The sequence below is a fragment of the Rutilus rutilus genome (genome assembly GCF_951802725.1).
Source record: "Rutilus rutilus genome assembly, chromosome: 23".
NCBI lineage: Eukaryota > Metazoa > Chordata > Actinopteri > Cypriniformes > Leuciscidae > Rutilus > Rutilus rutilus.
This window is the reverse complement of record NC_140233.1, coordinates 11,778,091-11,805,842: the sequence shown is the minus strand read 5'-3', so window position 1 is coordinate 11,805,842 and position 27,752 is coordinate 11,778,091. Positions and strand designations below refer to the sequence as shown.

General features: G+C 37.6%; 3 protein-coding genes across 7 annotated transcripts; 2 read left to right on the top strand and 1 right to left on the bottom strand.

Annotated features, from left to right (window-relative positions):
- Positions 1–9,112: 9,112 nt before the first annotated feature.
- exoc3l1 (exocyst complex component 3-like 1) lies at positions 9,113–15,642 on the top strand. 4 transcript variants are annotated; one of them, XM_084396966.1, is made up of 13 exons: positions 9,113–9,340; positions 10,814–10,974; positions 11,081–11,300; positions 11,845–12,257; positions 12,400–12,689; positions 12,770–12,887; positions 12,984–13,109; positions 13,334–13,434; positions 13,518–13,634; positions 13,781–14,051; positions 14,133–14,288; positions 14,753–14,886; positions 15,008–15,642. In XM_084396966.1, the coding sequence occupies exons 1-13, from the start codon at positions 9,301–9,303 to the stop codon at positions 15,192–15,194; spliced, it is 2,334 nt and encodes a 777-aa protein (XP_084253092.1). In that variant the 5' UTR covers positions 9,113–9,300; the 3' UTR covers positions 15,195–15,642. The 4 variants fall into 4 exon arrangements, with proteins under 4 accessions (XP_084253092.1, XP_084253091.1, XP_084253093.1 ...); XM_084396965.1 differs by having other exon boundaries at positions 9,115–9,340; positions 10,799–10,974; XM_084396967.1 differs by having other exon boundaries at positions 9,191–9,340; positions 10,799–10,974; positions 11,085–11,300.
- Positions 15,643–16,414: 772 nt separating this feature from the next.
- Positions 16,415–24,245, top strand: prmt7 (protein arginine methyltransferase 7). Of its 2 annotated transcripts, none has more exons than XM_084396612.1 (17): positions 16,415–16,649; positions 16,939–16,975; positions 17,199–17,348; positions 17,429–17,537; positions 18,350–18,462; positions 18,546–18,775; positions 18,860–19,040; positions 19,249–19,373; positions 19,480–19,615; positions 19,698–19,781; positions 20,590–20,637; positions 20,720–20,809; positions 21,190–21,351; positions 21,445–21,519; positions 21,619–21,779; positions 22,578–22,674; positions 22,824–24,245. In XM_084396612.1, exons 1-17 carry the CDS (start codon positions 16,549–16,551, stop codon positions 22,980–22,982), a joined length of 2,058 nt encoding a protein of 685 aa, XP_084252738.1. In that variant the 5' UTR covers positions 16,415–16,548; the 3' UTR covers positions 22,983–24,245. The 2 variants fall into 2 exon arrangements, with proteins under 2 accessions (XP_084252738.1, XP_084252737.1); XM_084396611.1 differs by having other exon boundaries at positions 19,468–19,615.
- Positions 24,143–27,525, bottom strand: ciapin1 (cytokine induced apoptosis inhibitor 1). Its single transcript, XM_084396614.1, has 9 exons — positions 27,430–27,525; positions 26,262–26,427; positions 26,007–26,150; positions 25,849–25,928; positions 25,499–25,667; positions 25,067–25,140; positions 24,866–24,984; positions 24,705–24,786; positions 24,143–24,627 (listed from the first exon to the last, which is right to left on the bottom strand). The coding sequence occupies exons 2-9, from the start codon at positions 26,416–26,418 to the stop codon at positions 24,517–24,519; spliced, it is 936 nt and encodes a 311-aa protein (XP_084252740.1). The 5' UTR covers positions 26,419–26,427; positions 27,430–27,525; the 3' UTR covers positions 24,143–24,516.
- Between the last annotated feature and the right edge of the window lie 227 nt (positions 27,526–27,752).

Below are 27,752 nucleotides of genomic sequence, written 5' to 3'. Positions count from 1 at the left end.
CTCCATACAGAATCTCTCCAGATCCTTCAGATTCACAAGTTCATGTTGGTGCTTCTTCTCTTCAGTTCAGCCCACTCATTTTCTATATGGTTCAGTTTAGGGGACTTGGAAGGTCAAGGCAGTTGCTCAGTTACCCATTTTTGTGTTGATTTTGATGTTTGTTGTCCTGATGGAAGATTCAACCACAGCCCATTATAAGATTTCTAGCAGAGGCCGTCAGGTTTTGATTTTTTATCTGTTGGTATTTGCTAGAATCCATAATACCATGTATCTGAACAAGATGTCCAGGACCTCCAGCAAATAAATAGGCCCACAACATATAAGATCCAGCAGTATATTTAACCGTAAGCATGGGGTACTTTTTATCCCTGTTTGCACCAAACACATCCGGTGGGTTTGCTGCCAAAAAGTCAATTTTTTGTTTCGTCTGACCATAGAATCCAGTTCTTTTGAAGATCCAGTCGTGTCTGACAACTGAATATGCTGGAGTTTATTTTTGGAGGAGCGAGGAGGATTTTTCTTGAAACCCTCCCAAACAGCATGTGGGGATGTAGGGGTTGTTTGATCATTTTTTTCAGGCTTTCCGACCCCCAAGACTCAAGTAATTTCTGCAATTCTCCATCTGTGATCCTTGAAGAGTCTTTGGCCACTCAAACTTTCCTCCTCACCGTCCATTAAGACAATATAGACACACGTCCTCTTCCTGGCAGATTCGTAACATCTTTAATTGATTGGAACTTCTTAATTATTGCCCTGATGGTCAAAATGGGGATTTTCAATTCTTTAGATATTTCCTTACAACCACTTTTTATTTTGTGAAGGTCAACAATATTTTGATGCACATCAGAACTATATTCTTTGGTTTTACTCATTGTGATGGATGATTAAAGAAATTTGGCCTTTGTGTATTCGTCATATTTAAACTCCTGTGAAACAAGAAGTCATAGACAATTTCATGTTCCTAGTCACCCTGGTGTGCTAAAAAAAGGTAAATATTAATGGGAATATACTTCAGAGATATTTTACTCGTAAAAAATTCAAGGGGTGCCAATAATTGTGGCCGACGTGTTTTGGAGAAAAACATTTATTTCATAATGTGATTTCCACCCCACTTTCAATTCTTTTACTTCAATGAAAGGTTACATTTTTGCGAATTTTTTGAATGAAAGATCAAAAGTATAAACAATGCAGATACATTTTTTTACAGCCATTTTTTATCATATTTACCAGGGGTGCCATTAATTCTGTCCACCACTGTATATAAATACATCTTTAATATTTCAGCTTTTTAAATAAAATATATAAGTTACTTAATATTTATAAATATTTAATGCACATTTTGTCATATTTTTTTTTACATAGTTTTCTTTTTTTCTGCCATTCTTCTGCTTCTAGGGTGAACATTATATATTATATATAATATATGAAATATTATATTAATATAATGTAATATTTATACAATGCACTAAATATTATATAAACATTTAAATATGAATAAATACAAAATGAATACAATACATATGTATAAATACATTTGTAATATTTAAATAAAATGTTACTTAAAATATTTAATACATATTTTGTCATATTTTTACATCACTGTAAAAAATTATATGATCAGTAAGTTATGACAACATATTTTTTTACATTGCTTTTACTCATCAAAACAAGTTGAGCAATTTTCAACAAAAAATAAATAAATTGAATCTTGTATAATTTATAAAGTCTGTTTAATATAATTTAAGTTGAAATTACTTAAACATCCAAGTTGATTGTACTAAATTTAAGTCAGCAACTTTTTTTACAGTGTGGTTTTCTTTTTTCTTCCATTTTTTCTGCTTCTAGGGTAAACATTATATAGCCTATATAATATATGAAATTATATTATATTATATTATTTCAAATATTTAAAAAAATTACTTTTAAAATGAACCAGACTGTATAGATTTAACTTGATGCAATCGGAATTCCAGTACAGATGTTCAATCAGCTGTTCAAGAAAACCAACCAACCAAACCAAACCAAAAAGAAAGAAGAAACACAATGCAGGCAAAATGAGCTCCATTTAGACCCTTACAATAATCCTTTTCTACCCTGACAGAATTTGTTACATTTCAATTTTCTTTGAAGTAGTTTTCGGCACATTTGATGGCGAGCTTCGAAAGCACAGCATTATCGGCGCAAGAATGGGGCTTTTTTTTTTTAAGGTGTTTATAAATTTCAAAGATCTCTCTGTTGTAGAGCACAGATTGTGTGGTCTGATTGGGTCACTCCCTCAAGAGTCACTTGAAAAATCCACGGTATTTGGCCTAACTCCCGATACTATGTGCGAGCCATGCAAAGACTTCAAGGCATTTGCTTTGTCGTGGAATCTGCTTAGGTTTAGTAAGCATCAAGAAGTCCTCGCACACACGTACGCACCCTTCCCACAAAAACGTTCCCCAGTGGTGAAATTGAAGAACGGGCGACCCATCCACTAAGCAAACAGAATGAACTAATGGATCAGGCATCTTCTCCTCCCATTCCAATTATCCAGAGCCATGTTAAGAATATGGCCGCATTGGTAAACGCGGATGCTAATACAGATAATCCCTTACATACATATACATATCACATTCAGACCGGTCACTTAGCCACCGAGCCACCCAAGCAGTCAGAGTGCAGGAGTTGAGACCGCCAACAGAGAGAAAGTGCATCCTTCAGGTTTGAACAAGCTAATGAGGAATATGTAAATGCTGTGGGGGCTTATGAGATTACCACTTGTTTGATAGTTATTACAGGTGTTAGTAAACCAGTTAATGCTGGTCCATTCAAACCCTGATTGATCCCTTAATACAGGCGTTTGTGGCCATGTTTGCCCTGAATTGTGCTGTGGTGGGTCCACACTGTGTACTCAATACTCACACAAACTTGCTCTCAGTTTCCAACTTTTCTTTCCATTTCTCTGGCCTCTGAACACAGTAACATGATTACATGCCTGGAAATATTCACCAAGATGAATTCAATTGCATAGATTTGATGCTTTTTCCTCCAGATGCAAAAACCTCGATTAGAGCAGTTCTTCTGTGAAAGTATCCTTCTTATATTTCCTTGCTTTGGAAGGCGCTTGCAAGTTAAAGAAGTCATTAAGCTTATCCAGACACTACAAAAGAAAGATTTTGCAATGGCAAACAAGAGTGTCAAATCAAACAGAGATTTGCCAAAGAGGCTTTGGCGAGTTGGTGAGGTCCATACCAATTTGGAGATTTCAATGCTCTCTTTCTTACTCCTGGGAAAATCACTGGACTTGTTGGAAGAGGACAAAAGCGTTAAATATGAAGAGAACGACTCGAGAACATTATGTGAGATTCAGCAAAACATTCCACAAAGTGAAACCCACTATAGTTTTAGAGTTTTTAACTGAAAGCAGCTGGGTTTGCAAAGGAACTCTTAACTAAATTGTATCTAGAACTGTTTGAACTGAAACCAAACTAATGCTTCATATACACTGGTAATACACCATTTTTTATTTCTCTAAACCTCCTCAACTACAGTCAGATTTCCCTGTCTGGATCAACACTTGTCAGGACCATCTGAGCCAATCAATGTAAGACAACAAAACCACATGTACTGCAGGAACTCAAGTAAAATCACTTTGCTCACTGCAATTTCCTTCGCCTGGACAGAACAATAGTCCAACATTTGCTTGTCATGGGTTGGAAAGTTCAGGCAAATTACTGAGTATACGCAAATCTTTCTTCAAGAGTGCCCACTCTTAATTGAACAATAATAGTTGTTCTAGTATATAATAATATTATATATAATATATATATATATAATAATATCATAATAATAGTTGTAATAGTTGAGGACCACAATGGAAATAAGTCCTGGACTTTATTGTGTTTTTATCCTTGATTGTATTTGATGCCTTTTGTTTTATGTTTAAGGCATTCTTGATATAATTAAATAAATCAAATCAAATCAAAATCAAATAGTTACAATTGATTTAAAGTATTTGCTGAAAGAAAAAGAAACATTTTATAGAAAACAGTTTTCACCAAAGGGTTAAACAAAGGAACCTGGAATCTCTTAATTGTACTACAAAACAATTACATTTCAATTAAATTAAGTATTGTAACTAGGCCATTAACTAAAAACTAGAATGAATTAAGCCTATTTTTCAGGGAATTAAGAATGTAATTCTTTTTAATATCTCAGTTAAGTTTATGACTGTTAAATAAAGCAATGTTGGATTGATAAAATTTACTAGACATTTTGGCCTTGTTGAAATTAGTCTGTAAAAATGCCAGTCAACAAAAACCTTTTCTGTTGCAGATAATAATGATAATATATATATATATATATATATATATATATATATTAAACAAAGGAATACTATACTAAAGTACAAGTATATTTTAAGTATGAATTAGAACTATTATAGATAATACTAGTCACATTATCACTTTTCCATATATTCATATTTCACATAAACACTTCTCCACACACACACACACACACTTGTCTGGTTTACTATCTTTGTAGGGACTCTCCATATACATTATGGTTTTTATACTGTAGAAACTGTATATTCTCTCCCCTTACACTAACCCTACCCATCACAGAAAACTTTCTGCATCTTTACTTTTTCAAAAAACATAACTTACTATGATTTATAATCTTGTTTCCTAATGGGGACCACGAATGGGGACCTGTGCATTCAGGTTGAATTCCCCACCGGGATAGAAAAATAAGCACACACACACACACACACACACACACACACACACACACACACACACACGCACACACACATATATATTTCATAGTCCATGATTTATTATAGTCCATATCCATAATAAATCATTTACATGTCAGTGGGACTGTCAACATAAAGACAGCAACTATATCAGCTGTGAGAGATAATAAAGTAGCCTATTCATTATTCAGAACCGTGTGATCGTAATTAGTGTGGAAATACATTGCAAATTCATGGGAAACCCTATTTAAATAGTCTTAGATGGCTTTAGAATTATGAATTCAAAACACTTTCTCTGCAGGATCCGCGCTGACATCGCCCTCTGCTGGTGGCCTAACAAAATACAATTGCGTAGGCTATGTATCATGCGAAAGTTTTCAAATCAGCCCAAAATAAGGACAAGTGTATTCCCGTTTTAAGACTTGATGGGGATTGTTTTATATGTTTTATATATATAAGTTTTATTTGAAAATAATAATAAATTAAAATGTTTTTTAATTGTTATTTTATTCAAATGACGTCAAAGAGTGCAATAAATTGCACACAAATGTTTGTTTTTAAAAAAATGGTTAAAGCTAAAAAGCTGATTAAAGTTCTTTTTTTGTGGGGGAGGGAAAAGGCGTCTTCTTTAAAAATACTGAAACAAAGCTGAATAGCATAAAGATTAGGCCTATATCACTACAAACTTGACATAATATGATTTAAAACCGTTCTACCTTTCATCTCGGACATTCTCATTTACCCACATAAATATTAATTTTTAAACTGCGTGAAGGCGCAATAGAGTCTGCTTTGTAAAGAAATTGTCTCTCTCGCGCTGCCAAAACAAAGCTGTTCCCTTGAGAAAATAGCTAAACACCATGTAATTTCAGCTCTATTGCACCGTTTTAAAATTGATTGTGTTCCGCGACCTATAGGCGAATTAACGCAATGCATTTAAACGTTTTCAACGGTATGTCGGTTTCTTGTGTTCCTCTTGTTCCAAATGTGGCCAACAACACAAGCTCGGTCATTGTGACATGGCGCTATTCCTCCCTCAAAAAGACCAAGCACGATGGGAATTCGAGAAACGAGCTTTATTTTGGAGGTGCCACCTATTTGCGGCTCATAAAAACAATATTTAGGTTGTGCTTGAGCGTTACCTCGCTGAATAGGCCCTATTCATGTGGGGTTAAGAGTGTAGCGTGGGTCCTGTGAGGAGGTAGCGTGGGTCCCTGTGTTTCGGGGAGGAGCTGTCAGGGCTTCGGAGGACCCGGAGAATAGGGACCCGCCAGAGTCTCTTGCTTGGGTTCGAACTGCGGTGATTTAACTGCATAATCGGATTGAAAGTGAGCCGCGGAATTTATGTCAGTTCACATTTCATCAAACGGCGAGTGTGAATTGAAGTCGACAGAACAGAGGGTTAATCCAGAACTAAAGCCAAAATAATTAGGGGCCCCCATCTAATCTCCTGCTCATTCTAACACCCTTGAATGACATTAAAATATGGCAACGCTTGCTGTTGGCAGTCAAATGTGTTCCCCAACTTTAAATGGACCAATCAAAGCCTGGACTTTGAAAGCAGAGGTTTGTTCATAGAATCCATCATAGCTTTGGGTGTCAACCACACAAACAAGCTTATTATGTCATGTTAAACATTTAAGACCATCTAGAACTGTAATTCAAACTGAATTTTAAGAATTATTCCATGACAAATATTACATTTTTAGTTTTTATTTCCTTCTTTTTTTTTTTTTACTCCTATCAATATTTCCCATGTCAATTTTTTTTTTTTTTAATAGACGCTACCGAATAATGGGACACAAATAAGGGGTAAGTTGTCACATTGTAACCTGCCTATTATTTGTTATGTTTAAAAAGTAAATTATGAAAATCATTATTAATAAATTGATTAAAACATTTATATAGAAGGAAAAAAAAGTTCCTTCCTCATATTAACCCTTGCATGAAGGTATGCTAGTATTTCCTTTATTCAATATACAGAGCAAAAATATAATAACACTGACATTTTTGTTTGGAGGACACAATTCATAAAACAAAAAGAAAAAGAGAAACAAAATCTTTTATTCATAGTGTAAAAGTTTTGTCGGCTTCTAATGAAGAATTTGTCTTCAATATAAAGTTTATTTATCTCTTCCTCCTTTTACTTGATTAAAGGATGCATGATGCATGCACTCTACATTCAAACATTAAAACTTATTAAAGCATTCTAAAAGGAAGCTTAACTTAGTTCGTAACATATTTTTAAGAGTCAATTTGTTCATGCCATACGCCTAATACAAAGTCTACTGGATAGATTTAGACTTTCCTTTGTTTGCCAAATCTTAAGCCAAAGTGTCATTACATTAAGCATCTTAAGCCAAAATTTGCTTCCCAAAAACTAACCTCATCCTTAGACAAAGTCCTAACCTTGGCCATTGGCCACCACCCCAACACTGACCACATCACAAATTTTGCTATGCTGGAATGTAAGGCATTTGCTCCAAAGCGGTGGATGTGCGTCGAACATTGTTAATTGTTCTTAAAGACAGACATCTTTTTCAAATGCTCTTAGGCCACAATTTACAAATAAGATTCCTTGTTTTCGCACAGCTGCAAGCCTCTCAAACCTGCCTTGTTGATTAGATCGAACAATTCAACCTTACGCTAATTTAAAAAAATTAAGACTGAAATTAAGACATTTGTCTGTCCATGTCTGGGAGAGTCGAGGAGAAGCAGGAAGTCAGCCCAGGTCAGGAATGTCAGACAGGAAGTCCTCCCTGTGTTTGGATGACTACTTCTGAAATAGACTTCCTATTCCCTGCGATCGGTAGGATGGTGTTTTTATTTTATTTAAGGTGGTGATAGGGGAGGGTGACCACAAAACACACAGCTGCATAGCTGATAATAGATTGGTAAACAAAGGGAGCGGCAAAGTAGAGCCAGAGGCCGTTTCTTATATAGTTTCCCTTCTGTATAGCTTATATACAGTATATTTGCTCTGTAGTTATAAGGGATGCATCTCCAACCTTCTACAAGAAGCTACGTCACCCCTCATTTCAGTCCAAAGGGAACTATTACCCTCCGCGGAAAAGCTCTGTTAGTCTGTCTCGGTCCTCTGGTTATTGGTGCTCTGCAAAGACAACAAAGTCTAGTCACAGCTATTTTTAGCACATACTGCTGCTAAGGAAGAACGGTATTTTTTTTTTTTTGCATTAGAAGGCTTGCAAACTATCAAAAAGCACAAAACAATCTGTATCGGCTAGATGCAAAAAGTACTGAATCAGCCAGTCATTATAGCAAAATAAACAGAAGCAGGGTGATCAAGGCTTGTATCTCACCGAAAGGGTTTATTTAGCAATAATGACCAGCTGATTTGACATTCTGCTTATTATACGGCAGCAAACCAAATAAATGAATAGAAATGGACATTAAAATGGGGTTAAAAGAGAAAGAGACTAAGTGAAAAGCTAGACATTAAAGGAATAGTTCACTTAAAAATTTAAATGCTGTCATCATTTACTCACCCTCAAGTTGTTTCAAACCTTTCTTCTGCTGAACACAAAGGAGTATATTTTGAAGAATGTTGGTAACCAAATAGTTGATTAACCCATTGACTTCTATAGTAGGAAAAAATACTATGGAAGTCAATGTTGTTCAGCAGAAGAAAGAATTTCATACAGGTTTGAAACAACTTGAGGGAGAGTAGATGATTACAAAATTTTCATTTTTAAGTGAACTATTCTTTTAAACTATAGGAAACTGTTTACCTTGGACTAGGGTCAATTATACAATTTAGAGTGCAGAGAGACACAATTGAAATGTTTTATAAAATAAAGCATTCCAGAGGGCTGAGTAATTCTAGTCCATTTTTGAATAAACTTACTTCAAAATCCATTTCAACACATCTTCATCAACAGCTGTGTGTACTAATACTTAAGTTAGTGATATTTGTGTGGGTTTGTGTTTGGTAGAGACTGGCCTGGGGATCCAGAGAGATGTGTAAACACAGTCATGGGGTAAGTCACAGGCCACGACACTTAACCAAATAAACAATTTCATTACGGGGCCTCTGAACTTAGATTCCTCTCATGTTTGCTCTACAACCAGCAGCTGTGAGCGATCACAAGACACTGGTAAGAACTTTAAGGAACAATACAAATGATCGCCATTGATTATGTCAAACCACATACAAGCTTTGTTCGATTATCACAAGCACTTCCACTGAAATATATTGCATTATGACTACCTCAGACACAGAGAGGCACTGTTGCACATGAAGGCCACCCCCACATCTCACCATCTGGATCATTTAGAGGGCGGAGTGCCCGCTTTCCCTCCGTCCCTCTTGCGCTCTCTCCCTTCCTCCCTTCCCTTCCTGCCGGCCTCTGAGCAGAGGATGTGTCTGGGAGTATGAGAGAGCAAGGCTAGCGGTGAAGTGGGTATGCACCCTCTCTCTTCTTCCTCCTCATTACTCTCTGCGTCTCTGCTGATTGCTCTATCTGGCGACACTGAGCAGGCCCTCTGGGCAGGGCAGTCTCTTAGTGGCAGAACGGTGGACGGTGGAACAACAAGCCTAAATGTCAGACGGAGACACGAATGGCCGAGACAATCATGAAGGTACACATCCTTTCTGTTTGTTTGCAATGATGATATGCATTATGCAAGCGTTTGTTTATAAAGTCATAATGTTGCACTAGTAGAGAGATCTAGAGTGTATTATCTACATAAAAGAGAAAGAAAGACAAGTCATAAAATTAAATATAAGCAGCATATGTTTCTGCCAGGGGAATTATGTAGGGTTCCACCTACCCTCATAATGTCCAGCCATAATAGCCTGCTTGACTTTTTGTCCTTATATATGTATAAAAAACTATGGGTTGAAGGACTTGAATTTCGTCAAATGGATGCATTTCAGCACCACGGTAAATTAATAACAAGACCTATTCATAATGCACAATGTACTTAACATATAACATTGTGCCGTGCAAAAAAGCTTTCAAAAAGGGAATAAAACTGAACACAGGGTTTATATCCAAATAAAAGCACAATAGCAAATATCAGTTCTCCATAAATACATTTAGTTTTAGTAGTAATGTATAAAACATTCAGTACCTACTATGCCTTTAAGTGATTGTATATGGTTTTTGTACAAGTCATGAATCTTCGTGGTTTTGGCCAAATTCCTGGTGAAGTACAACATTATCCACAATCCTGAAGAAAGGGACATCAATTAGAGAAGTCAGTGTAACCATGGTAATGTGAATGACAGCACAGCAACACAGCTTAATGAAGTAATTAAATCATGGCTGAATAGATTACATAATTTTTAGTGCTTTATGGGTTGTTCATTTTCTAATAAAGGATTAAAAAGTCTTACAAATGTATCTTTATTTCTAATTTTCAAATGCCTTTTTGCTCCAAATCAGACTTTAAATCAAACTGTAATGTTGTGAATAAAAGATACATCACCTGCGTAAAGGCCGGAGAAAAAGTGTATGGTCAGTTGTACATAGACCACAGCTGTAAGCTGGCAAGCACTTACAACTGGTCACTGAATTATGAACCTCTGTTTTGCATGATTCTGTCATTTTTCATGGAGAGGGGAAAAACATGCAGTTTCTGCCCTGAAAGTGTTTTAGTAATTGTATTCTTACATACTTTCCCGTGGGTGTTTCAGCTCTTGAGCACCCATGGGATTGAGGCTTACAGAATGGAAATTTTGAAACTTCAGCCTTCAAAACGATCAGAACACCGCTGAGTCATTCTTAGGAGAAGAGATCAATTCATCTGCTGAAGTTTCAAAGTTTGCTCAAAAGTCTCTTTTAGATGTAGCCTTATGCTGGGTTTAAATAATCTGTCTCATGAACATATAGAGACTGTTAAAGTCTTTCATTATGCAAGTCAAACAAGGCTTTCAAAAACAAGTATGCATTCTCTTACACAATCAGCAATAACTTCATAACATTGAAGCTGAACAACTGTACAATTCACATTGGATTTTCTCTGCTGTGGGCATAGTTATTTCGTTTCTTTATCACATGGGCTAAGTATTTTTTCCCCCATTTTGACTGAAAGATGCCCTTGTCCCAGTTGAGGTGTGGCCAGAGCTGGAGAGAGCCGAGTGTTTGGCTCGGGGCGCTGCGCTGAAATGGGCCTCAGGTGTCTTTTGTCGTCCAGAGCATCTGGAGAGACTTGGACAATACAGGAAAAGAGAGAGTCAACGAACTGCGTCGATTCATTCAAGGTTAAAGGTAAGTAGTGATACTTTCAATTAGAAAGCCTCTAAAAACCCGATCTAAATCTAAATGATCTAAAAATGTCTGCAAGAAAAGTAATCTGCTCATTTGCATTTTTAAGTCAGTTGTACAGTCCTACCTGGAAGGTGTTGACTGGGGTCTCGGTCAATTGCGAGAAGCACGAGCTGAGCTCAGAGAAGTGTCTCATGACATGCACAAGGTCAACTTGGAGTCCAGGAAAAATTCTGAAGAAGTAACTACACTGGAGACACTTAGGGAGGTTTCTGTCAATCACCACCAGCTCTTTGCTGCAGTTAGCAACCTTCCACGCCTCTATAAAGGTTAGTGATTCCCTGCCCTTTTCAGTGAACTGCATGTCCTTATTATTTTTGCATGCCCTCTATGGATATTTTGGTTAAGTATTGAATGTCAGAGCAAGGGTGTCCAATCCTGTGGTCAAGGAGATTCTACAACATAAATGCCTGGAAGTTTCCAGTAATCCTGAAGTCCTTGATTACCTTGATTGTGGTTGGAGCTAAACTCTTCAAGACAGTGGGCCTCCAGGAGTAGGATTGGACAACTTGCCTAAAAGCCAAATATTCTCAAATACATAAATTATGTGAAAGCAAGCAATTCTAGCCAAGCAAATTTGATTTTATGAGTGAAGGACAGACTGAATTGCAGACACTATACCGGGTATAGTGTAAAATGTCTTGTTCTCCAGTTTTTAGGTCCACTACTGTTAAGGCAGAGCAAGAAAGTCACTACTAAAGTTGACAAGTGTATAGCTATCTAAATAATAACATAGCTCTATAACCCACTTAAGTACTGAGGTTTGTTAATGCCAAAGTAATACAAGATTTGTTGTCTCCTCTTTCATGTCAGTGCGGAGTATGGTGCTAGAGACAGAGAGGCTAGTGGAGTCTCGGAGACTATTGGAAGCTCATGCTCGGCTAATGGAACTAGAGCGCTGGCAGGATGAGGTACTGCTGCAGCTCCAGGGAGCCAGGGGATCATCTGCAACAGGATTAACCTCTGAGGATGAGGAGTTGGTGCGGAACTATTTCTCAGGTGTTGGACGCCTGGTGGATGCCCTTGCCAAGGAGCTCTGGGCAGTGGTGGGGAGTGGGTTGACACATTCTCGCCAGAACCCCACACCTTTTGTGTCAGCTGTACGGATAGTGGAGCGTGAAGAAGCACTGGATCAGATCTTTCTGGAGGAGCGGAGGTCAACATCGGGACACAACACACCCATGCCCCCTGGGAGACCACGTTGTTGGAGGGACCGCTTCTTCAAGGTTTGATGATAAGCACTAAGTTTCCTATTGGTATAAGTAAAGGAAAAAGTTGTTTGTATAATGGCAAGACTAAAATTAAAGTGTAAAAAAGGCTTGTGATTTAAATTTACTTAATATGCACCTGTTCAAACTATTTGGTTAGGTGATGGAGGAGGCAGTGTCAGCACGTTTCCGTAGCGTGTCCTACTTGCACACTCAAGGACCAGGGCTTGCAAGTCACTTGTCTGCACTACAGCACTGCATCATGGGAGATCTTTCAACAGTGCGGCATTTTCTGGAACAGTGTGTTCCAACTCACTATCATTTAACAAGAGCTTACCTGCGCTCCTGCCACCAGTTCTTGCAGAACCATCTTGGACTGGTTAGTGGATGGGAGCTAGAGGGTGGGGAAATCTTTGCTGTTCTTAACTGGGTTCTGCACATATACAACAGGTAGGTAAAGCTTTAGATTATATGTGAATTTGGTCAATTAGTAACCGAAAAGTCATACACATTAGAATGTGTTCTTTAAGCTCAGAGATGATGGGTGAGCCAGCCCTTGTAGCTGAGCTAGACATTGAGGACATGGGACCTCTCATATCTCAGGAAGGTCTTGAGCAGCTGCAGAACAAATATGTCCAAAAAGTTCGGGTAAGAGCCAGGTCTCTAAACTTTTATCATTTACCTTGTCTTCTCTGGATTAACAGGCCACATGTTCTTGAGACGTTTTACTGTGATTGTTTGCAGAAAAGTGTCTCAGAGTGGATGCACAAGGCTCTAGAGGTAGAGCTGACAGACTGGCAGAGAGATCAGGAACCAGATATTGACCATGAGGGCTGCTATCACACCAGCCTTCCAACCATCATCGCTCAGGTACTCCAGCAATGGCTAGATCTACAGAAGCAATGTTTACATCCAAAGTTGTGAATTTAACTTGTGTGGCAAATTTATGCACATCTTGGCGTTTCCACCCATCGTTCATTTGCAATATCTCAAAATGCGCATAAAATAGGTGGATGGAAACATAGCTAATGAGAAAGATTTTATCTAATATCAACACTGATATATATGAACTTCTCTGATGTCTGGGTTATTAGATGCTAGAAGAAAATGCACGGGTGGCCTTGATGATAAGTGAAGCTCTGCGGGACCAGACAATCCAAATGGGTCTTTACGAGATGGAGAATCTCCTCAGCCGGTGTGTATGTTTAGCAATACTGGTATCATAATTCGAATTGATAATTCACATTTTTGTCCTTTCTTCTCACTATATTGTAACAGATTTCGAGATGCAATCATAGAATTTGGGAAGGAGCATCGCAGGGATCAAACCATAAACAGTAACAAGTTCTACCTCCATTATCTGCTGGCCTGCATCAGCAACTGCATCATCCTCAAGTGAGATGATGTACAAGTATCTTTTTACAGTATGTCTGTATTTGTGTGATGTTTGTTTGAAAATGTGTGTGTTTCAAATAGTTTTGTGTGTGTTAGAGGTGCTTATAAACAGTATATTTAAATCTTTGATTCAAATGTACATCTAGAACCTCCACAGAGAGTCTGCAGCAGCAGTTGTGCTCCTTCCCTTCAAACCGGTATTCTCGCATTCCACTTGGACCTCTGGCTGCCCTGGACCGTGCTGTGAGAAAGGCATGTCGCCTAGTCATGGACCATCTCTTGTTTGAGCTGCAACCTCATCTACAAGAGCTCCTGTCTCGTACCTGGCTGGACCAGGGAGATGTAACCTCAAATATGTGTGGGGTTCTAGAACGTCACTGTGAACTCTACAACAAAGTGCGACAACCGTGTCGCCAGGTTAGTGTTTACACCAGGCATCAGAAATTACATAGACCACATTTTACCAATTAACATTTTGTGGTCATCCATCATCTACAGAGGCTAAAGGAGGAATGTCAATGGCTAACTGTTGTTGAGTATGTCCGAGCACTGATGCAGAAGAGACTAGTATGCAAAAGTAATGATGAGCGAAATCAACTGGCCCAGCGAATGTCACAGGATGCTCAGCAGCTGAGGGACCACCTTCAAAGCATGGTGAAAGCCCATTTACATTCATTTATTTGGCTATTTTTGTGCTTTAGGAGCATTTAGAAGTCTGCAATGGTTTTAAACTCAACCTCGTAATAGGGACTCTATGACCTGATTTGGCCCAAGCCAACAAGAATTGGCAAATTTGGCCAAACCTAACCCAAATTCGCTTTTTTTTCAGATGGCAATATATAAGATGAGAACATGCAATGCTAGACCATTTATGTAAACAGGTCACATGCTATATTTGTCCAATCTGACACCACAAATAGGCAAATAAGAACGTTAACCCAGGGTTTAGGAATGTAGGCCTACAGTGTGAAATTTCAGTTTGTGAATAACCAGGATGATTGTTAACCCCAGGTAAAGTATGAGCAGTGTAAAACATAAAACAATACAACAACGTGTTAGTATATGTTTGTGGAAATTAAATGACTTTAACTATTTCACTGCTGTTTTTACATTTAAAGGAGATTGATGGGACAATAGGCGAGGTGAATCCCACAGCTTTGATACTTGCACTGGCTGACATAATCAATGTGAAAGACCCAGTCATGCTAATACTGGAGATTTCTGGACTGGTAGCCAAGTACCCAGATATTAAGTGAGATTTCAAACCAAGCATTCCCAATAGATCTTAATATTCTAAAATCAATTCTAATACAGAGATTAATCAATGCCAATTGCCAAGAGATTATTTGAACTTACAAAGTGTGTCTTTTCAGTGAGGAGCATGTCTCTGCCCTGTTGGATGTAAGAGGGGATGTGCCCAAAGATGTGCGGAAGTCAATACTAGATTTTCTGGAGCAGAGCACCCCACCTTTACCACCAGGATACCGCCCTATATTCACAGAAATCCTTGTGCCCTCTTCCAGCATGCATTTTTGTCTGCCTACTGCAAAGTGTACTTGAGAAGCACTCAGATAAACTACCTATCCAGCCTTGTGAATGGGAAATTCATTTTTAATTCATCAGTATTCAAAAGACTCGTCTATTCGTTTTCTGCTTTGTCTTGTCTGAACAATGCACTGTTATATTAGTAAATTATAATGTGCCCACAAATATTTACATTTATGATCTCACCGAATGCTTACTTACAAAAAAAGTGCAGAAACAAAATGTACAAGACATTTAAAAACTAAATTTAACATGTATGGTAGATACAAGAGAAAGCACTGCGCAATCTGGCTCATTGCATTTTCAAATATTTGGGGGTGATCATTTTTTAATGTAAATTTATAAAAATGTTAACATTACCAAACATAGCGTTCCCAAAGATATTAAATCAATTGCTTTAAAACTTGTATATTGTTGTTCACTATGTATATTGTGGTTGACAGTCAATAAAGTAATGAATTTTAAAACAACATATAAAATTGTTTCAAGGTTATTAACAACCTAAATACAATGGCACATGATGAATATAGTGTACCATTAACAATCTGATAACACTGTACCATGACACATTATTTGGTTATGACATTATTTCAGCCATATTAGTATTTGTAAGGGTATATTATTGAACCCGTGGATACGTTTTCATTTATAGGATACTGATTTGAGACATGGGACTAAACAGGCTACAAAAAGAGAAATCATTATAATTATAATAATAAAATCATGTAGGGATTATTTTAGATTAATATGTTTAGAGGCATTAACCTATTTGGCTGCACTCAATCTATTGCTCAACAACACCATCAGCTTGAACAATTATTTGTCAATTTATCAGGCTATTATTAACGACACAAGAAAACAACTGCAACACTAAATTTAATACACAAACATTTGCTTTACAATCTACAACAACAACAAAAAAAACTTTGCTGTGTTTTAAATTTTTTTTACAAACCCAGGTCACCAATGACTGAGAAGGGAATCACACTACAAAACTGATGTAACGTTAGACCTAAATAATGTTCAACTACAAGACAAGCTTTTAAAGTGCTTTCTGGGCCCAACATTTCAAAGACAAGGACAGCCAATCACTCACCTTGATTTAAAATCGCAACTTTGACCAATATGTGAGCTGTTTCTTCGTTATTAAACACAAAACATCAAAATTTCAAACCTAAAAGCATTTTAAGTAATTTTGGCAACGGCTGAAGGGAAGAAGCATTATGTGGTCACGTGATCTTAGGGGTGTGACTTCTTGAAAAAACATGGCCGCGCCCAGAGAGATCATGTTGTATTAATCTACTTGTGAACGATCTAGACATTAATAGTACAAAACATTCATACTTTAGTGTGTTTTCTTAAGACTGAAATGACAATGAAGACCTTTTGCGGTCGTGCAAATCCAACAACCGGAGCGCTAGACTGGGTTGAGGAAAGCGAGGAGTATGATTACCATCAGGAGATTGCGAGGTGTGTAATCCATCTCATGTAACATCACCATAATTACACAACAACTGATATTTGCCTCTTTATGTAGAAGTAATCTATGATACTATTCAAAAAATTTAACTTTACTAAATGACGTGAAAATTCTAGACAGTGACTTGCTATTGTTGTTTCTAACACGTGGACGTGTCGGTAACTGTGCCAGAATATCAATTACACTTAACAGAATTGTAGTCATGTGCTATCCTGTCATGGGACAGGGTGTAAATTATTTGTACATCGCTTGATAATGGTTTGTGTGTCTCCTACCTAGGTCCTGCTATGCAGATATGCTCCATGATAAAGACAGAGTGAGTTTTGTTGTTGGACACATACATACACATAATGCAATTACATAAAAATACTGTAAATCAAAATTATGGTTCTATTTTTTTTTTCACGTGAAAAAGAAAGTCTTAGAGATTATCTTAATTTGACATTTTCCAAAAGCATATGGACTGATAATGATCTGGTTTTAAACATAGAGAAACGTTGCTAAATTTTAATCATTATGCCATGCCTTGTGTTCCTAAGAATGAGAAATACTACCAAGGCATCCGGGCAGCGGTGAGCAGAGTGAAGGCCCGCGGTGAACGGGTGGTGGTCCTGGACATCGGGACTGGGACGGGTCTGCTATCCATGATGGCTGTGACGGCTGGAGCCGACTACTGCTATGCCATAGAGGTACTTACTAATGCTCATGTATCGAATGTTGATTAATAAGATGGAATTTAGCTGAAGACAAAAATGTGAATACCACACAGGTGTTTAAGCCCATGGCACAGGCTGCCACTTCCATCACGGAGAGGAACGGCTTCTCAGACAAAATCAAGATCATCAACAAACACTCCACAGAAGTTACGGTTGGACCAGGTTAGATAACAATCATTATACTTATTATCCAAGTAGATCCGACAAGTTCTGTTCATTTGTGTTCTATAGTAGTGATCATAAAACTGATCATTACAGTCATATATGTTGATTGGTTGCAACAGCATTCAAGCAGTATTAAAATATAGGATAAAATATATAGTATAACTACCTATTGAATATAACGTATCACTGTGCACTGTGCAGCACCAATAGGTACTTAAGGATTATTAAATATATAAATGTATCAATAAATAATATTTTTTTCTATGATAAAAATTTGTGAAAATGTTAAAATTATATACCTATCATTTGTATATACTGTATATTGTATATTTTTTAATACATATTTTGTACGGAGCCCAGCACATGACATGCGGACAAATATATATGTATACGATATACATACTTTTTCCCCCATGTCACGTGCGGGGCTCCGTCATTTTGTATATTAAATACTTTTCATAAATAATAAATAATACTTTTAAATAAAATTGTATTATACATTTATATAATTGTAATATTATATATATATATATATATATATATATATATATATATATATATATATAATTTTTTAAAATATAATATTTTATATATATATATATATAATTTTTTTAAATTATGAAATATTAAAATTATATATATATATATATTTTTATAAATTAATTGTGTGTGTGTGTGTGTATATATATATATATATATATATACACACACATAAGCGACTTCAGTGTCATATTGTAAATATTGTAATGGACAACCTCATTTGTACCACCTTGAATGCCTTGCAAATATAATTGAGTTTGTATGTGCAGATGGAGACATGCAAGAACGAGCAAACATCCTTGTCACGGAGCTGTTTGATACAGAGCTGATCGGAGAAGGCGCGTTGCCCAGCTATGAACATGCACACACACACCTTGTCAAGGTAAATAAATACAGCTGTAAATTGTAGGTAAACATTTTGCTGTGTCTTTTAAGTGTTTAATGTTGCTGCTCTCACTGGCACAGGCAGGTTGCGAAGCTGTGCCACACCGTGCCACGGTCTATTCCCAGCTGGTGGAGTCGGATATGCTGTGGAAATGGTCACAGATGCAACCCATAGAGGTGGATGGGAACAAACTGCTGCCCTCTTCTGCTGTAGTGGAGTGTGCAGGAGCGCCCTCTGTCTGTGACATCCAGCTCAGTCAGGTGCCTCCAGAGTCTTTCACTCCCCTCGGGCCCATCTGCACCATGTTCAGGTACAAGTTTGGATGGTAGTTCAGCTCACTAAATTAAACTGGGCCATTTTTTGCATAATTAACTGATCTATTTGTCCACTCTAGTGTTGATTTCAGCAAGCCGGTTAGCAGTGCTGCTCAGTCCTACACGGCACAGTTCAAGGCCCAGACCAGCGGGAGAGCACAGGTGGTCTTATCCTGGTGGGACATCGACATGGACCCTGATGGCAACATTGTGTGCACTATGGCCCCTAGTTGGACCTATTCAGAGCCTCAAACTTACCCTGTAAGTACTGGTGCTCAGCTGCTGAGTGAATATCAAGAATCATCTTACTTGACATTAGTTTTTGAATGTCACAATGCTAAAAATTACGGTATTAATTGACTAATTTGGGGTGGAATGTCTTTGGAAGAGGCCCCTCTAATACAAACACTGTACTACTTTGACTTGGTATAAATATATTTGATAATATCTTGCATCATGTGACGTACAGTGGAGGGATCACTGGATGCAGAGTGTCTACTTCCTCCCTGCAGAGAAGAATGTTTCAGAAGGAGAAGAGCTGAGCTTAATCGTCTCCCATGATGACTACAGTCTGTGGTACAACCTTACGAACAGGTAAAGATGCTTTCAGTCAGTGTTTTAGACGTATAACATGCCCTCGTTTTAAACGGAACTGTCTATGAGGAAGACAGTATTATATTTTTGACAGTCTTTCTTTTAGTGAACAAAATGTTGTCAAAGAGGCGCAGTTTCGGCCATCCTGCAGCTGTCAGGCCCACCTGGTCTGGACGAGGCCTCGCTTCGGGGAACTAAACGACGAACAGAGGACTGAGAGTTATGTGAACGCATTACGCAGTGTAAGTTATACTTTAACATTCACTGTTGATTTACTGTTTTCTGCTTTCTGGCGATGGCTCATAATTTACTGTATGCTTGCAGATTCTGAAACCAGACAGTGTGTGTTTATCTGTCAGTGATGGGAGCCTGTTACCTATTTTTGCTCATCTGCTTGGATCTAAAAAGGTGAGTAGCCCATGTTTTTGCTTGAGTCTTAAGGTTCACAAATTTAGGTCTGCTTCAAAACCTGGTGATCTGCCTTCTCCCTACACAGACACTTCTGAGGCAGCATCATGGAAACTCAGAATTAAAATTAAGGAAATTATAAGCAACTCTATACACCACATGCCTTACAATTGACCAACAGTGTTTGATGATAGCATGATACTAAGCCAACAATTCAATATTGGGTAAATAATCTGTTTTAAATGAAAATTCACTATTTTTAGTGAGTAAATTATACATTTTTAAGTAAACTATAAGCAACTCTATGCACTACACGGCTTACAGTTGATTTCAGTAGAGCTGGATGTTAGCATGTTGCTAAGATGATGATTCAATATTAGGTAAATAATTTCTGAGTCAAATTGAACTATTTTTATCGAGTATGTTATAAATTTTAAGTAAATTATAAGCAATTACACGATTTTCAATTGAATTGACCAAAAGAGTTTGATGTTAGCTTGTTGCTAAGCTAACAATGCAATATTGGGTATCTGTTTTAAGTGAAAATGAACTATATATAACAAGTAAATTATACATTTTAAGTAAATTATAGTGCAACTATGCACTGCAGAGTTTGATGTTAGCATGTTGCTAAGCTAACTACAGAAATAATCTCTTCATTCTGGGATTGCGTTTTCTGTGAAGGATAAATAGTGCTGCCTTAAAATGTAGCATTGAAAGCATACCTATGACACCTAGGTAGGCAGCTTACTAAGTTTTGAAACAGAACATACTGTATATGAATCTTTCTTTCTTTCTGTCTTTTCAGGTGTTCAGTTTGGAAAACTCTGGAATGGCAAAGCAAGTGATTGAACAGGTGAGATTTTAAAGCTAAGAAATCATTGCCTACATGAGTTCAGACAGGATTGGTACTGAAACATTTGATCTCCTGCTCACAGGTGTTACATACTAACTCACTGAAGCATGGTGTACAGCTGCTGGGAATACGACCTGAGCAGCTCTCATTAGCTGATTTAGAAGGAAATCAGGTACGAACTAAATGAATCTGTGTATACACACCATGATACCCACTATATATGTACTTTACATGCATTTGTTGATTTGAAGGCTCTGCAGAATCTGACTTTCATTCAATTGTGACAGTAAAGGCATTTATAATGTTACTAAAGACTGAATTCATTTTCCAGCAGTGATAATATTAAGAAATGTTTCTTGAGCAGCAAATCAGCATATTTGAATCATTTCTGAAGGATCATGTGACACTGAAGATGCTGAAAATTAAGCTTTGCATCACAGGAATTAATTATATTTTAAAATATATTAAATAGAAACGTTATTTTAAATTTGTAATACAATTTCCACAATATTACTGTGGATCAAATAAATGCAGCTTGAAATCTCCCTTCAGATTTCCGTATTGATGGGAGAGCCCTACTTCAGCACCAGTCTTCTGCCGTGGCACTCTCTGTTCTTCTGGTATTGTCGCACCGCTGTGGCCCAGCTGCTTCTGCCCAACGCTGCCATCCTGCCTCGTGCTGCCACACTTTACATAACCGCTGTTGAATTTCAGGTCAATTATTTCTTTTGGATACATGTCGGATATACTAACTTCTGTATTATACATTTGCAGACTAAATGTGTACATTTTTGCATTTTGAATCAGGATCTGTGGCGAATCCGAGTTCCCTGCGGTACTTGCGAGGGCTTTGACGTCAGTCCTATGGATGAGATGATTCAGGTAAGTACTAGTTACAGGTTTTGGTCTGAACTCAGTCTTGAATTCAACAATTAACATGACAGTTGATTAACATGCTTTTGCGATTAACTCCACCCACAGAAATCTTTGGATTTCCGTGAATCCTGGGAGGCAGAGCCACACCCACTCTGGGAATACCCTTGTCGTGCCCTAACAAAACCACGTCCAGTCATGACGTTTGACTTCACACAATGTGTTCCTGAGCAACCAATCAACAGTGATGGAACTGTGCCATTCACAGGGTAAAACGAACATATTATAACTATTATTATATTGCATAATACATAATATAATTATTATATCAGATAATAAAATATGTATATTTATAACAGAATTATATTGCATGAATTTTAAATGCTAAAATTCAAATTAATCGTGTGTAATATGTTATATCATATGTTAATATAAATAACGTTTATATTACTGTATAAAATAAAATATATTATTATTGAAATACATTACCGTTCAAAAGTCTGGGGTTGATATGATTTTTGGAAAGAAGTCTCTTCTGCTCACCATGGCTGCATTTATTTGATCAGAAAATATAGTAATATTGTGAAATATTATTACAATTTAAAAAACTTTTCTATTTTAATGTATTAAATGTATATTAAAATGTAATTTAATTCTATGATGGCAAAGCGGAATTTTCAGGAGTACTCCACATAATCCTTCAGAAATCATTCTAATATGCTGATTTGGTAAAGCGTTTCTTATTATTATTATGAATGTTGAAAAAAAGACTAAAACTGCAAAACATTTATTTAGGATTCTTTGATTAAAATATTTTTAAATACCAGCATTTATTCTTCCCTTCATTCTTTTCTACCATTATAAATGTCTTTACTGTCATTTCTGATTAATTCAATGGATCCTTGCAGAATCTGAAGTATTAATTCTTTAAAAGAAAGTCTTACTGACTCCAAACTTTTGAGTAGTATTGTAAATAATTTATATAATTAAAAGTACACCCCTAATAGATATTGTATATGTGATGCTAGCTACAACAGCAGTGCTCTTGACAGATACTGATGTTTCAGGAGAGGACGCTGTCATGGTGTCGTTCTCTGGATGGAGTATCAGCTGACTGAGGACATCACCGTAAGCATGGGCCTAACCGAGCCAGTCAGTGAAGAGGTATTTGCTAAATATTATCTTTGTACAAACAATATCTGCATTCAGATGAAATTTCTCTTTTCGTAAACTTTTTGAAATGTAAGACCGTAATAATCAGGTGTCACTCTCCTGGCCTATTCACCTTAATAGTTTTTATCCTCATTTAACAGGGAGCTTGTGTGTGGAACCCACACCGGAAACAAGGAGTGTTCTTCTTCAGATCTGTGAGGGAGACTTCTGGGAATGGAAGGGAAGGTCTTTCCTACAATTTAACCTTTGAACCTCATACTGGTGACATTAAAATGGACTTCTCTGTCACCGAACCTTGACCAATGACAATATTCAAGACTCAAGTGAACTAGGTCATCAGTTGTTTGCATTTTATTCCAAGACATTGCTTATCCAAAGAGTTTTAATGACTGTGAACTTCTTACACCACAATATTCATGTTCACAGTGGTGATGATTTAGTAATTTATCTAGACAATCTGATGTGTAATAAGGATTTTAAATACATCAGATCAGAGATATTACTTTGTGTCGTTTGCAGATTCATTCTGATTGCATACTATATAGTATTAGTTCAAACTGTATGGCACTACACAAGTCCCATGATGCCGTTTAAAGTAGTGATCATATGAAATAGGTTGAATATACACCGATGAGCCACAACATTGTGAACGACATTGCCTAATATGCTGTTCGTCCTCCGCGTGCTGCTGAAACGCCACCGACCCGCCGAAGAATGGACTCTATAAGACTCCTGAAGGTGTCCTGTGGTATCTGGTACCAAGACCTTAGCAACAGATCCTTCAAGTTCTGTAGGCTGCGAGGCTGCAGTGGATCAAACAGCACATCCCACAAATGCTCAGTTGGATTGAGATCTGGGGAATTTTGAGACCAAGGCAACACCTTGAACTCTTCATCATGTTCCTCAATCCATTCCAGAACAATGTGTGCATTATCCTGCTGAAAGAGGCCACTTCCACCAGGACACACCATTATGAAGGGGTTGTCCCCGTGATGTAAAAACGCAACTCATCGGGCCAGGTGACCTTCTTCCATTGTTCTAAGGTCTAGTTCCGATGCTCGCGTGCCCATTGTAGGCGCTTTCGATGGTGGACAGGGGTCATCATAGACACTCTGATTGGTCTCTGGCTGCGCAGCAGAGTGTGATGCACTGTGTTGTGACATATTCCTCCTGTAACCATCATTAAAAATTAGTGTGACTGTGCCACAGTAGACCTTAAGTTGGTTCAGACCAGACAAGATAGCTTTCGTTGCCCTTATGCATCAATGAGCCTTGGGCGCCCTGCTGCTGGTTTGTGGTTTGTCCCTCCTCAGACCTCTGTTGGTAAATTCTCACCACTACCCAGACCTTAATATGTGGGTCCTTGTTAGGAGATTATCAACAATATTCGTTTCACCTGTGACTCTGCATAATGCTCTCTTATCAGTATATATGAATATATAAGGCAAAAGTCCATGTATTATTTTTAACAAATTTTATTAAGCATTTCATTTTAGCTTAAAATAATCACATTACACTATACAGAAGGCAAACTGCTTTGGATTTTCAAATAAAACAAACTTTACTCAAAACGGACTTTCCTTGCTTATACATGAAGATGAGACTGATATAATCCAGAGATTCATATTTTCAACATAGTCATCTCTCTGAATACTATTTGACATATTTAAAGACTACAAATCTGATGGTAAGAGATGTTTACAACCAAACCATTCAATTGACAGATGACACTCTGTGAACTGTGTCCCTGGTGATTACACAGATGGAAATGTAATCTAGGCCGTGATGTTGCAGAATCATAACGGAATGTAATAATGTCTCAAAACTGAGTGTCTATGCATCAGCTATATCAGTGTTGGCCAGCAGAACTTTCTCTCCAGGTTTGAAGGCAGGCATGCCTAGATATGGACAGCTGGCACATCGGAAGGCATCGCCCAGATAACACTAGAGAGGAAAAATAAGTCATAATTTATACAAAACTCCTAAGTACAAAGAAGTGATTTAATGATAGAAATACATACACTTCCACAGGCTGATTTGGGCTGGCTGGCTTTCTGAGCGGCTTTACTCTCCTGTTCCAATTCATCAGCAAGACCACAAGTGCTACAGATCAAGAACGGTCCTGTTAGTAGATTGATACAATGTTTACAGCTTTATATGTTGTTTAATTTGAGGTAATCACCAGTTTTTGCAGGCTTTTTTCTTCTTTTTGGAGTCATCTCCACAGGAAGCCTTGAGGGAGGACGGGTCAGGCTTCTTCAGATCATCAGCATCCAAAAGTGCATCTGAATCCACCAAATCCTAGAGAAGTGAAAGGAGCAAAATAACGTGCTGGGTATGGGTACTTCACAAAAGGCACAAGACTGAATAGATCATTACATACCACATCATCGTCATCAATATCATTGGCTGATAGAGTCCACTTTTGTGCAGTGCTTGGATCAAGAGTGGGTTTCTCTGCAGAAATCAAGTGTTGTTAATGCATTGATTTGCCCCTTTTTAATTAATTGATACATCAATATCATTCAAAACCTTGTATAAAGTATAACATGAGGCTTTTGACTGAATTTTCCATTATTATAACACAACAGAATTCTCCAAGTGGAGATTTTTGTGGAAATGATCAAAGCTGGCGTTGGCTGGCAACTTTTTAAAATAAACGCTGGCAGGGAAAGAGTTAAATTGTCCACTGCAAAAACAATCTATCTTTGAATAACGGTGTGAGGAATCATGCACAATAAGACCAGAATATGTTCATGGGGTCAATTTTGACCTTGTGTTGCATTTAATGTGGAAGTGCTTAAAAACCACAGACCTGTCGTAGTTGTTTTCTTGCCAAAGGAAAGTTTCAGTTGCGTCGAGGATCCGACCTCAAAGTTAGGTTTAGATGCGGACATTCGCACCCTTGAAAGCGTGTTTCCCTGGAAGCCTGAGCGCTCTCTCAGAGCTGCGGCTGCTTCTGGGCTCAGCGGCTCCGTCTTCACCTGTGAAAATTAAACGAACTTTAGTTTAGCTGACATGCAGACTTTAGGACCATCTGAATTTAATGCACTTATTATTTGCTCATTGTATTTTACAAAATGGCCAGTTCAAAACTGGTCAAAAGTAATATATACTATCCCAGTCCTACACTGAATCAACTTAATAAAATCACTGAATTCTGACCTCTGTGACAGACATTAATCCACACAGTTTAAGAGCTGACATCAGTTTCCCAGCGGTCCTCACTCTACTGTCTTCAGAACCTGAGAAGAAACGTTACAAGGCACTGATTCATTCCACTTGAGGATGTTGTACAGACTGCGGCGTTCTGAATTTGATACCTGTAACTGGCTCCTCTAGCACAAGTTTCCCTCCAGGTTTCATCACTCTGGCGATCTCAGCCAGCATTTCAGAACTGTGGATTGGTGAGCTATCAGCCAGAAGGCCTGAGAGAACCCAGTCATAACTTGAAGCTGCATTAGAAGCTAAAACAGACAGATATGAGGCGTGTAAACATTTTTGGGAGAATGATTCCTTTAATTCTTTAACTCAGGCATAAGAGTTTATTACTTGCAGGTCTCAGTTTGTGTACTTACAAAGTTGTAGTCTCTCCATGTTCTCCAAAGACACCAGACTCTGGTTACCAACAATAGAGCCAATAGTTTCAGCAAACTCCTTGAGTGCTGCGGGAGATGATGGCTGAGTCCATATCAGCAGCACCCTGTCCCCCTCCTTCAGCCCAAGGTCTGCCATCACCTGATACTGGTAATAAATAAATATATAAACATTACTATTTTAATGCTTTTGAAAGAAGTCTCTTATGCTCATCAAGCCTGCATTTATTTGATCAGTGGTTTTGTATTTTATTATGCTTTAAAATATCATTTATTTTTGTCATGCAAAGCTGATTTTTCAGCATCATTACTCCAGTCTTCAGTGTCACATGATCCTCCATAAATCATTCTAATATGCTGATTTATAATCAATGTTGGAAACAGTTGTGCTGCTTAATATTTTTTTGACAATCTTGCAGCACAACAGAAAAAAAAATATTAAGAAGCACAACTACTTCCAACCTTGATAATAAATCAGCATATTAGAATGATTTATGGAGGATCATGTGACACTGAAGACTGGAGTAATGGCTGATGAAAATTCAGCTTTGCATCACAGAAATAAATTACATTTTAAAGTATATTAAAATAGAAAACCATTATTTTTTATTGTAATCATTTTTTCCAATATTACTGTTTCCAAACTTTTGACAGGTACTGTATATTCTATAAATATATAATGTACAGGGTGGGCCATTTATATGGATACACCTGTTTGTGGCACATTAGTATATGTGATGGTCACCACCCATCTTGAGGAGTTTGCCCCCTCACATATACTAATGTGCCACAAACAGGAGTCAGGACTTTAATATCACCAACCATTCCCATGTTATTACGGTGTATCCATATAAATGGCCCACCCTGTACTAGTGTTCCTTTACCAGACTCTTTGCCAGATTCTCTCCTAGATACACTAACCATTACAAATGACCATTTACAGTAAGATCGGCTGCATCATGATGACGGTGCAGTTACAACACAACGTAAACAGACACCATTGTGCATCTGAGACAGTGAGATCACTTTGCCAATGTAACAAAACAGCTTTAACGTACCATTCAGTTTAGCCAAATATCAGATAACCCATCCACACAACAGAATATTCACAAAGACAAGTTTTCTGAACAATAATAAACAGCTGTCCCACCTGTTTATCGCGTTAAAAAATGTGTTTCCAACACCGGTCACGATGGACGTCGCAAGTTGTTATGTAGGCGTCGCGCTTGGATGATGATGATGATGACATCTGCTGTTAGAATAAGCCGAACCAGTAGAATGGCAATCCACGTCTTACCTCATAAACCTTATCGGATTGATTAGTATAATGGATAGTATAAACGGGTTTCTTGTCTCAACTCTTTACTGTGTATTATCAATTTATTGTATATAAAAATTTCGTAGTGTCATTATTGAGGTATTAATTATCGCCCAGTTGACGACTTTGTTACGTGGTACACGTTGCTTTTCTCC

Excerpts from the sequence above, each read along its gene's own strand:
- exoc3l1 (XM_084396965.1), top strand. The coding sequence starts at position 9,301 with ATGTCAGACGGAGACACGAATGGCCGAGACAATCATGAAG. Across the intron at positions 13,110-13,333 it reads TTCCAACCATCATCGCTCAG|ATGCTAGAAGAAAATGCACG; the intron begins GTACTCCAGCAA and ends CTGGGTTATTAG. Across the intron at positions 14,289-14,752 it reads GGGACCACCTTCAAAGCATG|GAGATTGATGGGACAATAGG; the intron begins GTGAAAGCCCAT and ends TTACATTTAAAG.
- prmt7 (XM_084396611.1), top strand. The coding sequence starts at position 16,549 with ATGACAATGAAGACCTTTTGCGGTCGTGCAAATCCAACAACCGGAGCG. Across the intron at positions 19,374-19,467 it reads TGGTACAACCTTACGAACAG|TCTTTCTTTTAGTGAACAAA; the intron begins GTAAAGATGCTT and ends TATTTTTGACAG. Across the intron at positions 21,520-21,618 it reads CTATGGATGAGATGATTCAG|AAATCTTTGGATTTCCGTGA; the intron begins GTAAGTACTAGT and ends CTCCACCCACAG.
- ciapin1 (XM_084396614.1), bottom strand. The coding sequence starts at position 26,418 with ATGGCAGACCTTGGGCTGAAGGAGGGGGACAGGGTGCTGCTGATATGG. Across the intron at positions 25,668-25,848 it reads GATTAATGTCTGTCACAGAG|GTGAAGACGGAGCCGCTGAG; the intron begins GTCAGAATTCAG and ends TAATTTTCACAG. Across the intron at positions 24,985-25,066 it reads ATATTGATGACGATGATGTG|GATTTGGTGGATTCAGATGC; the intron begins GTATGTAATGAT and ends TCACTTCTCTAG.